Source organism: Ambystoma mexicanum, chromosome 1p (genome assembly GCF_040938575.1).
Source record: "Ambystoma mexicanum isolate Mex_15411 chromosome 1p, UKY_AmexF1_1, whole genome shotgun sequence".
Lineage (NCBI taxonomy): Eukaryota > Metazoa > Chordata > Amphibia > Caudata > Ambystomatidae > Ambystoma > Ambystoma mexicanum.
In genome coordinates this window covers 1,221,465,967-1,221,478,009 of record NC_090921.1, presented here as the reverse complement: position 1 = coordinate 1,221,478,009, position 12,043 = coordinate 1,221,465,967, and the positions used below count along the sequence as shown (strand labels likewise).

Here is a 12,043-nt window from a genome sequence, read left to right as displayed (position 1 = left end):
CTAGAGACATGGACATTTATTGGAATCTGTGTAGTAAGGCGGTGTACATTTGTGCCATTTTTGGTAAACGTCCGATACTGGTAAACCAGCTAAAAATGAAAATAAGTTGTCATTTTTGAATGCAAGCTCTTAGGACGATGAGAGTTGAACAAGAATGTACCTTAAGTCATCTGCAATATGTGTATGTAATGTCAACCACTTGTGTATTTGGGAAATATGTGTAGTTATGAAAAATGATTTCTAAGGGTGTTTCTTCAATAGATCGTAAATGGCTGACATCACTCTGACACACTATCCTTTCTCAAATCAGGGACCAAAGAATCCTTTGACCTATCAAATCTTGAGAGGGTTGGGCATGCAGAATTAGCTGACCCACCCACTTTCAAAACACATAAAAGGCGACAGTGCAGGACAGGCAGGACATTCAATTTCCATTTCCTTGCGGAGCACGCTGACAGACGACTTCACATCCAGAGATCCAGAGAGACCAGACCCAGACCAGATCGCTGTGCAGTGCTGAGAGCTGACCCAGATCACTGTGAGCAGAACCAGGCAGAGACCGTCCGTGGCGAGGGAACCGCAGTCCAAATCTGACCAGATCTTGACGGCCTATTTCAAATGTATATTGTGAGTACCTATCCAGAACTGTGCAAAACCAATCTCTTAGTTTAAAATAATCTAATTCAAACTATTTTAACCTATTGAGAACTGCATCATAGAAATTGTGTCCCTTCTTTTGATTCAAAGCTGTAAAACTGTCATCCGTCATTCTGAACTTTAAAATGTTTCATCTTAAAGCTGAGATTCTAAGCTTTCCAACGAGCCCTAAACCGACTTGCTACTCCTTATAGTTTTTCCGTAATTGCGCTCGACGCACTCAGAAAAACTGCTGCGATTTGCGATTTGCGATTTGGCTCAAATTTCTTCACGTGTCAAAACAGCCGCTCCTTGCTTTTCTTTGCTGAAATTCGTTTGCAACCTGACAATCATTCATAGAGCATTGCTAAAGTGATCCTGAACTAATTTAAAGTAGCTATCACTCACCCTGAACCTCCAGAGGGAATTAAAATATTTTTTAGCATATTTTTCCCTTCTTTGCATACCACCTTTAAAGTACTTTGCCTGTGTTTAAAATCATCCCTGTTGATCTAAGCTTGCTAGGGGGGAACTGAATTGGTATTGTACTGTGATTGTATTCCTGAAGACTGTGTTTGTCACTTCCACCTCCTTACATTGCATAGAGGGGGGTACATTGCCAAAAGGGGAAAAGTGATTATATTATGTTTTGCTGAAATCATATCAAGCTTATTCCTGTGTTGCTTCTTTTCCACCTTGCATTTCCTTGTACCATATAAAGCATTCTCAACTACCTTATCCTCTATACTACTCCTAAGTAATTCCCCAGTGTGCTAGTATCACATCATCCATTGTTGATCACTCATTGTCATATGTCTAAGTGTGATATCAATTATTAATTTATTATCAAAGTGTGATATATATATATATATATATATATATATTGTTTAATTCTCAAATAAACCTTTTAAATTTGCAAAACAAACTTACTTCTTGGCTCAGTGGGGTCAGGGGGATTCTAAGAGATGGGTGTTTTATAAGGGTTGTCATCCAGAGTACATAAACTGGACATACAAATATATAAATAAGGGCTTCCCTTGAGCAATCCCAGACAAGGCACTGAATTAGTGGGACTGCTTGATTGGAGTCTTTAACAAATCAGACAGTATTTTGAAAACCGGTTTTGAGTCAGGGATAAATGAATTAAAAAACCATCTTAGGGTTCTGATTTCTTAAAATTGAAATATAAGCTGATGTACTGAAGGAATGGCAGATATACTCTATGTTCAGTCTTGGACACGTTTTTGCTTTATGAATGTACCATTTTATTCTTTTGCGAATTGTATGAATTATGTACCTTTTTATGTGTGGGTTTTTGTAGAATGCAAACATCTGCATAGGTATGCTTACCTGGGAATTTTTCACATTGTCCTTTTTTTGGGTAGTCATTCTAAATGTGGGGAATATGACACATGCACCCACTCCATCGCACATAAAGCCAGTGGTTTTACAGTTTCTGAATGATTTTCTTTTGACAATGCTTAGAAATGAACACAAAGTCCAACACATGTTTGTTTACCCACTGTCAAGCTAAGTCTCACAACACTGCACGTTTCAAATCTCATGGAAAACAGGCAGGGATATTTGGGGAACCAATATATGGTGTTGCTTTAAGGTGCAATCGATTCTCAATGTAGCATAGGAAGGATAGTTCAATGCTGCTTACCTGCGCCTGCGTTCCTCCCAACCCTGTGAGGTTGTCTCCGCCACTCGCCATGCCAGTTGTCCACACAATGAGATCATAGTTCAGCAAGATGAAGAACATGGTACCATCGGAGATGAGTACAGCCTGGAAAGTGTTTACCTGAAATAGCAAAATGGACATATGATTTAAGATACGGCACAACAACCCCTCCATGAAAATGTGGTTCGATTACTTCTTCAGTGATCAAGTAATTTCATGTCACGACCAGAAAGCTGTTAATAGCAATATTCACCCGTTTGATGGGCTTCCCTGGCCTGGTAACAGCACTAGAGCCCAAACCGGCAGGCCAAGTCCACTGAACGGGTTATTATTGCTTTAATACCAGTATGCTGGGGCCACGAGAGCTGTCGCTTTGTGATTATGATATGATATGATAAGTTATTTATAACGCACTTAATACCCAGAGTTTACTAAGCACGGACCCGGGTTTCGAACCTGCGGTGCTTTGTGTTGTCTTGCTCCCAAGTCGAGCACGTTGCCATTGAGCTATCCTCCCGAGGCTAGCTTCAACCCCTACTCTGCTTACATCACTTTGAGTATGAGTTTAGATTAAATGCACTTCAAGTTACATCAATGCAAGGGACGTGGAAATACAGTCCTTGCAGCTCTATTTCTATTTGTGCCAAAGAAAGATGGCTGAATAATTTTTTGTTGTTTTATACTTCTTATTTATAAAACTGTGCGGCGAGATATCACTAGTCTGTCTCAAAATACTACTTATAGAATTATAGATGAGTAGCTGCCACCTGCAGGGATATAATCTCCAGGAATCTGAGTGACAACTAATGAACAAAGAATTGAAGCTCGAATTGTCGATGATGTCACTGAGAACACCAAGGTGGACAAAACAGTGGAGTGCACAGGAACCCATCCACGATTGTATTTCGTGTGTGCTGCCTCTGTGTCTCTTGTCCTACTACTCTGTTCCCATGGCACAGTATTGTGGGAGTGCGTAGCAGTGGCTATCACACACATCACATCGCCCAGCAACCCACACATAAAAAGGGAAACATCTGAGCGAGAAAAGGCTTGTATGTCCCTACTGTGATGCCATAGTAGTTGGCTGGGCCGAGTATAATCCTCTTCAATGATGGCGTCACAGCTGGATGCCACTGCATGCCGAAATGGCAATGGTACCTAAAGGCTTCCACGGGTAGCAATGTAAAACATAGATATTGTGGACAGGTGTGCTGCATAGACTGAACCCACCTGAGCACTAAATAAAAAAGTGGTCTTCTGCATACACGGCCATTTTGTCAGAAATGAGTGTACATATCTTGAGTGCATGTGATGGCCAACAAGGGGGGTTGTGAGTGCTAGGTAGTCAGGTTAGCAATGTGTTCTGCAGCTCTGGCTACCAGAGGTTTACCCCTTCGCAGCACTATATATGACATGCCTTACTATTATTACCCAATTAAATGATCGTCCACGTACTGATGTTTACTAGATAGTATGGTGAATCGTCGCTGTTGTCCTTCTGTGTCATGTGACTTACAGGTGAAATGCACATTTCTGGAGATATTCTTAAACTATCTGACTGACTAAAGTTCAGTCTTTGATCTGTTTAAAGGGTATAGTAGCTATGGTGTGAGTACTGCATTGGTGTCAGTATTGCATTGACTGGCAAATGAGCTCTTTTCAATGGGATGTAGTCTATACTGTGGTCGCTGAGCGTGTGGCATACGTGCATAATTGAGTCCTACTGATTCCTGTTCCTCATCTTTATCTGTCCAGACCCGTCTGGTTTCTCTTTTCCCGTAAACCGGGACATCGTATCACTTTTCCCATGGGGATACCCTAGCGGCCTCTGTTTTTCTATGAGGTCTCCACCTTTGTCCAGATGCCTGCCTCCCCCTGGGCACGCACTGCCTCCATAGTAAGACTCTGGGTGGGATACGGCGGGCAGCAGGATTGCGCCTGTTGCATCTCGACCCGCTACCATCAACATCTAGGATGCTTGGTCACCCCAGAAAGGGAGTGGCTCATTATTCAAAGTGTGCTCTTTCAGCTACCTTCCTGCAACTCTGAAAGCCTCATCCCACTCACATGGAGTCTCCCCATCCACACTAGCTTTCCGTGAAGCTTTCAAAATGTGTTTTCTATTTTCGCTAAGTGTGAGCATATATATATATTAGTTACTTGTATGCTCTATTCTCCTATTAAAACATCATTATTTAATTGTAATTGCTGCTTTATTCATTTGTGCGGCACTCTGTCACCTCTTGTCTATGGAAATCTACATTGCATGCGTAAATACAATAATATTAATAATCATTTGACTTGACTGTACGGCCGTTACAGTTTGTTTTCCCCTGCACAGATATCCCCTATAATCCTGCATAGATGTCTCTGTGTCTGTTGATATTATATTTTACCACGTGCTTTCAAACACCAGCTGCACACCTATCCGGTGCTCACACGCACCGTTGACTCTCTCTACTGACTTGAACTTCGGTTCGCGAGGGCGTTCAACCTACCAGCGCCTTGAGACCATACCAATGGTACATAAGGCGCTATATAAATGCAAAAGAACATAACATAACATAACTAAGCACTGTCATCCCCAAATGGTGAAATCAAAGTCCCAGCTTTTGGCAGGTTGAGTATCTGTTGATGTGCCCAGCGGTGTGGTGTGGCTGTCTCCATTCAGAGGAATTGCATCCTTGATCCTTTTTCGGGCATGGAGTTCTATGGGGGTTGCCATATGTGAACAACACTGCTGCAGCTTTATATTGAGTAACTGCATCGTTTGATGTGTTTTTCACCACTCCATTATAAAACAATGTAAGTCTCACCAGTTCAAGATCATATTGGGGCTATTATGACAGAAACACAGTTTTTAGTTTGTTCTACTGGGTGGCACTGAAAGCACTGATTATCAGCTCAAACTATAGTAATGGGAAGTTACTAAAGCAGAGAGATGAGATGTGAGGAGTGACATACAGCCTCTAGGTTTTGTTTGGTTATTTACCAACCCATACACCTATGGCCATTCCCCTTTTCCACCCACAACCTTCCCCTCCTTCCCAAAACACATCTCCTTGGCATCCTCTTTGAGTCTAGCTCTGTGCTTCATGAGCAGCCTTCTTTGCTTTGACAATGTGTGTTTGTGTTTTCAGCATCATGTACCTCATTATGATATCATAGCATTCAATGTTGTACTATTCGAAGTTAGTGGTCACTGTTGCAGTGCTGAATGCTATCAGTTCAGTTTTTACTGTGTTGTGTTGTGAGATTCTTGTTTAGTATTAGCAGGAGGTCTCTTAGCTGTGTCATGCAGAATGGCGAGGAACTCTTTGGGCAACTATGGTGCTACCTTTGTAGAAATTGACTTGTAATAGGCCACTTTGTCCCATGTAGCGATGAACAACCAGGATGCGCTGAACGACGGGATGCTGAAATATCTCTGAATGTCTGCTGAAGCCTGAAGCAGCAGTGCTTTGTTGTTAGTCTCTCGGTAGAAGACATTTCCTGAAATTCTGGTGTCCACATCTGCCCAGAATGGAGCAACGAACGCTCGCCCATCGCTAAGCGGAAAAGGGTCTGAGGTGTACTGGCTGACTGCAACACCGAAGGAAAGCACCCCATTTGTGTTCACCTAAAATATAAAAGGGAATGTTAAAAAGAATCAAAATGGCTTTCACATCCTCATTCATTTCTTTGTTTTTCGTTGCATTTTCTTCAATAGTGCTTTGCAGCAAAGCGCTTTACAACATTAGCAAGCTGGTGCTGATGTGATTCTTATCACCTCTACCTCACAGAGCCTTTCCTCCACCCCCAAGGGAGTGTCCTAGACCCCCACACCTAGTACGGGCTGTGTTAGGCACAAGGGTAGAGAACAGCATACTCATTACTGTGCATCAGTAAAGAGAGCAGACAACAACTCTCTGCAGTGGGTGGCTATTCTCAGACATCTACACAGGAGTGGTTTGCTAATGTCACATATATGTTATTGATTGTCCACTGCTCAAACCTTCCAGTAACCCTCTGTGTATTAAAACATGCACTATATAAAATATTTATTTATTTATTTAATATGCATATAACAATTACAGTTTACATATACAGTACATAAAATAACATCATTATCTCAGGGCATATTATACTTCTTACTCTTTGACTTCTCTGATTAAAAAAGAAAAAAAAACTCTATAAAAATTTTAAAACACCATTTGATAATTCAGTTAAAATCTCTAAAATGTTCACATGTTCACAAAAAACGCTATCATATAAAAGATTAGATTCATATTGTTTCCAGCCATAAGACACAGCCACATTTCAGACATAATGCACATGGAAGTATTGTTATTATATTTCATTAAATATTTTCTACGTATTTCCTCGAGACTTTCACATTCACGTATAATGTGGTAGGCGGTTTCCAGAGTGTTGATCCCACATAGTCTACAGTATCGAATATTCTTGTGGATACCGTTTTTTGCACCTAGTATGACTAGTGTATTACAAATGTTAAATTTGAATTTTAGATACCATCTAATTGTGTTACACTCTGGGAATGCATACTGATAGGTGGGTAAACCTTCCCTGAACGTCAATTGTTTAAGGAAGGGACCGCTATTTGCTTTTTCACCCAAATTCACTATCATCTGTTCTTTATCTTGTTTACCGATTAGCCTTTTTAGTTTGAGCTTAATCTGCGCAATAGAGAACAACAGCCAATCGTCTTTGTCACTTTTTGTCCACTTATCATAGATCTTGTTCCACTTGTTTATGGTGACAAAATTCTGTTTGGTTGTAGATCTAACATATTGATCCATGACCTTTATTACAAACGTGCCATTGGAGAGTCGGTGAAGCTTCACATATAGCATGGCCACCATTAACTCTATACGACTGTTCACACTAGTCAGTCCACATTCTAACAATAGATATTCATTAGACAAATTTTTAGGCATCCTCAGTAATATCTTAAGCATTTTTGCTTCGAATACTTTCAACTCTTTTTTAAAGAGGCTTCCCCATATTTCCGCACCATAAAGTAAACAGGAAACAATTTTGGTAGAGTATAGCGTAGCCACAGTATTCACAGAAATATTTCCTTGACTACCAATAAATTTACTTAGGGCCATGGTTGCTATCATGCATTTCCTCTTTGTTTCACACCAATGTTTTTTTGCAGTCAAGCTTATTATCTATGACCACTCCTAGGTATTTGTATTCATTTACAACCTCGAGCTGTCTCAGTTCAATCATCCATTTTATTTTATGGTTTCTGATCAGATTTTTGGAGTCAAACTTCATCACTTTTGTTTTATCAGTATTAATAACCACATCATTCTTATTTGCAAACTTTCCTAATTCATCTAATTTTACTTGGAGGCCCTTGGGTGTATAGTCAATTAATACAAGGTCATCTGCGTAACCTAGCCACCCAAGTTTAACTGTGCCAATATTGATATCAAGAACCTGACTATTACTGACCTCATTTAGAAAGTCTGCCAGGTATAAATTAAAGAGTGTGGCTGCTAATGTACAGCGTTGTTTGACTCACATATTGTTGATATCCCTTCAGATAGTCTTCCTTCAAGGTCCAGACGAACTCGGACAGATGTGTCAGAGTAAAGCAGGTGTATCATATACAATAACCCAGCAGGTATTCCCCATTTATTAAGCTTGGCCCATAGCTTACTCCGAGTAATGGTATCAAATGCCGCTGAAAAGTCTATAAATCCAACATATACGGACAGTCCACGTACCTTATGTGAATATTCTATTGCGGTTACTAGGTTAACTATGTTGTCTGTGGTTGATGAGCCTGCTCTAAAGCCAGATTGATTATCGGGCAAAATTTCACATTTGGATATCCATTGATTTAGATCAATTAGCAAGATCTTGGCAAATATTTTAGCCGGGATGTCGAGCATGGCCAGCATTCTATAGTTAGCAGGATCTTTGCGTGGACCTTTCTTATATATAGGTAGTATTATACTATTTTTCCATGACTCGGGGAGCTTCCCATGGCTCCCAATCCATTTAAATAGAATGAGTAGCACTCTAGCCCATAGATCAGGGGCCTTTTGTAATAGAGCATTACAGGTACTAGCTGGTCCAGCTGCTCTTGACTTTGGCAATCTTTTTATGATGTTGGCCAGCAAAATTACAGTCATAGTACATTTCCATACAGTTGGAACAGTCGCTATCACATTTTCTTCACTTAATAGCGTTCCCAATGTACTTTTAACATGGGATATACAATATATCAATATGGATATATGGGATATACAATATATACAATATATCAATATGGAGAACTTCAAATAGATACCCCACACATAATACTCATGTTCAAATACTTCTGACAAGATCATCAGTAACGGTAATGAACACTCAGTTAATGCTCTTGCACTCTCATGCATAGTTTAATTGTTTTCATTATGAGAAATAAGTAATAAAGACGCATTTGTACTATTATTGTCACTACCTATAACACACTTAATATGCAAAAGGTTACTAATGAATATGCAGCTATCGTTGTCATTGCCTCCATATCTATCAACCCTCTCAGACACATAATAGTCACTTCAAAAGTAACTGTCTAGCTCAATGGGTGTCACTAGACTGCTCCTATTTCTCAATGTAATATTAAAGATGGGCTAACCGGCTCTAATACTCACTATTGTCCTTAGAAAGTAGGGAGGCGAGAGATTGAGGTTGAATGCCTGAAAGCTGGAGGCTTGTGATCTGCACAATCCAAAAACTATCAAATCCATTTGATAAGCAGAAAACCAGCTATTAAAATAACCACGGTCTCTTTTAGCAAAAGGCAGCAAAAATAGGTAATACTGACTTAAAAAAGATTTAGGGCCTGATTCATGGAACGTTTTCCTATGGGATTGCGCCATTATAAAACACTTCCATGAATCAGACCCACAGTGTCAGGTGGAATGGGCATGGTGCCAGCAATAGTCAATTAAGAATAGGATCTGTCCATCGGTGGTGAGCTGATTGCTATAGTTAGGGTTGCTCCACATACAGTTGAATCTAAAGTAGTAGTTCTCCTCAAAAGCAAAAATTAACGTCCCTTTGAGATTCACAAGCCCAAAAATCTAATTTCAGTGGCTTCGAAAAACAGGCAGAAAAAAGGAGAGATGTTGCTCTGGATTACATGGAGACCGTGGTTCCAGTCTGCTACTGTTTGACCCTCCAGCTTCCGTTTGCCTCCTGCTTATTCCAGCAACATCAGTTCTGCAAACAGCTCTCTCTAACCCTCCCCCAAGCTAATCTTTTTATATTATTGGAGCGAAGTTTACTTAAGCCGTAAGCTGCCTCCTCCTCTCCTAGCAGTTTGCAGACTAATCTCTTACCCAAGGGCCTAGCAGGTTTCCGGTTGTAGCACGTTGCCATATTAACAGCGTAGTGAGTAGCTGTATTTTCACTGAAGCAAGACCAGCTGCAAGCTGCCTAACGCTTCAGCCTACATTCACCCGCGTTCCCTCATATCCGGCCTTGCCCGGAAGCATTGTAGTCCATTGTAGTTTCCTTAGGACTTTGTTACTGTTAGTTGCACCGTTTTGAACTATTTATTTGAACAAAGGAACAATTGGAACACTTCCAAGGCCATTGGAGTACAGTGCAGAGGTATTGTTTACTCAATGCGCTAGTGTGTCCTAAAACAATAGATAAGTTAGGAGCACTGCCCAGACATCCAAACTAAACATGATTCTTTCTTCACAATAGTTAATTCTTCCAATTGCCTGCATATATTTTAATGCAATTTCACTATGTACATGCCAGCCTGTTGACTACATGGTTTAGGGTATCGCTCAATCTCAGCATGCAGGCTAGATCACACATCAGTGCATAATAAAATTATGATGACAAAACATCACAGAATACATAAATATATACACAGTGGTGGAACCTTTACATTTTAAGTTACTTCTCATTTATTTGAGCACCCTTTCTCAGACAAGCCACAAGGCATGTGTTATGTGTTCTAATGTGCAAACACAGTTTAAAAGTTCTACCTCTCATCCAATGCTGTGTGTGTTTTCCCTGGATGATTGAGGGTGGGCACCGCTGATTATTAGATAATTATCCTCGTGATAATACTTGAAGTTATCGGGGCACACCTTGAGACCTAGGCACAAGGTTACAAATAACTGAAAAAAGAAAGAACTAGCGCCTAATCTAGATCTTGGTGTGCTCACACTCGGCTCTCCTAGATTATGCTGTTGTTAGTATCTGCTTATCTTGTGTTTCATTAAAATAAAAGCAAAAGGCTTCTTTAGTCCATATTAAGCCTCAACATCTTCAATTATCAATTGTTGGAAGGCAAAAGTGCGTCCTAAAAAATCAGTGCCACTAGTTGTAGTTGCCGATCCATTTCGGACTATGTCCATCTTCGGGGCTGGGACACTGATTGTATGGCCATGTGGCTAATACTCTTTATGAATGTCTAAACAACATATTCTCGTGGTGTTATGGTTGTAGTTTGCAGTTTTACACTGCCAGCCGTGCAAAAGGATCTAGTCCACTTGGCTTGCTGTGTTTTTCCTGCCATAACACAGAGTAACAATAGCCAATACTGTGTGTTTGTGCAAAAGTTCCATTATTTTTGGAGCTGAAATCGAAGAATGTACTAGTACAGAATCAGCAGGCATATGTTCCGTGAAAAGAAGAATAAAGCATGAATCTGTCATTCCTATAATATATGTTTTCCCTCTTTAGGTAGTAAAGGTACCATCACTAAAACGATGTGGCTTGGTGGATGAAAGCACCATTTTGGTGCTATAGGTATCTTTCTCTTAAAAGTCTTGGTACATACCCGGCCAACCATACCATCCTTTCTTGAGATGTTAACTGAGCACCCAAACCTCCATCCTAATCAAAATAGTCAAAGTATTTTCTGACCACTATTCTCATGTGACCTGTGTTATTTCATATACATCCTACTTCTCAGAGTCACTTAAAGCTTATGGAAAATGTAGTCCTGTTTCCAAAAATACAAAGTGTAGGGCTACAACTTTTCCACCTTAAAAGTAATGTAAACAAATCATGGTGTTTCACACTGCTAGCTCTATACTAGTGCACCATCTACAGAAGAGGGCTTTCCTCATCCAGTGTGGATACTTAAGCCAGAACATCTTTGAAAATTGAAATGTAATGATATGCCAGACTCCAGTATCTAAGCGGGGGACCAGGTTTTGAACACCAGGTAACCCATGCTGCTGGGCGTAGTCTTATTTCCAAAACAAGCAGGTTGCCCCTAACCTACAACTGCTAGAGTGCAGCTTACCTGGATGCTTGGGAAGGCCAACAGTATCTCTATAGTTGACCGCATGCCAGAAGGAGATGAGCCAATTACAATGCCTTTAGAACATAGCTGTTCATCTGCTTGCCAGCCGCCTTTGCTTTGATCGTGCCTATCCTTCATTGCAACCATTATGCAGGCTGCCTATTGAGTACTATGTCAAATTTAAGCTGCTATGTACTGTATATAAGGTAAATAACAGCCCGGAAACCCACTTTATTGGGGCCAGGTTGAAAAAAGTACTAACACTCTCACCCCTTAAGTGTCAAATGTAATCGTCCCTTACAATTCCTAAGTTCATACTGAACCGATAATGGGGTCGGTTGTTTGTGGTTTGTGCAACCAGTCTGTGGAATTCTGTACCATTTTCCATCACACATATTTAAAATCATATACAATTAGGAACGACTACTAAACATTTTCTATTC

General features: G+C 40.3%; 1 protein-coding gene across 1 annotated transcript in view; it reads right to left on the bottom strand.

Annotated features, from left to right (window-relative positions):
• The window catches only part of LOC138537061 (IgGFc-binding protein-like), a 198,609-nt gene extending 186,862 nt beyond the window's left edge, over positions 1 to 11,747 (bottom strand). The window contains exons 1-3 of the mRNA XM_069641427.1: positions 11,601 to 11,747; positions 5,655 to 5,939; positions 2,303 to 2,440 (exon numbers count right to left, since the gene is read on the bottom strand). Of these exons, the coding sequence (XP_069497528.1) occupies positions 2,303 to 2,440; positions 5,655 to 5,939; positions 11,601 to 11,747 (570 nt within the window). The remainder of the gene's footprint in view (positions 1 to 2,302; positions 2,441 to 5,654; positions 5,940 to 11,600) is intronic.
• Positions 11,748 to 12,043: the final 296 nt, after the last annotated feature.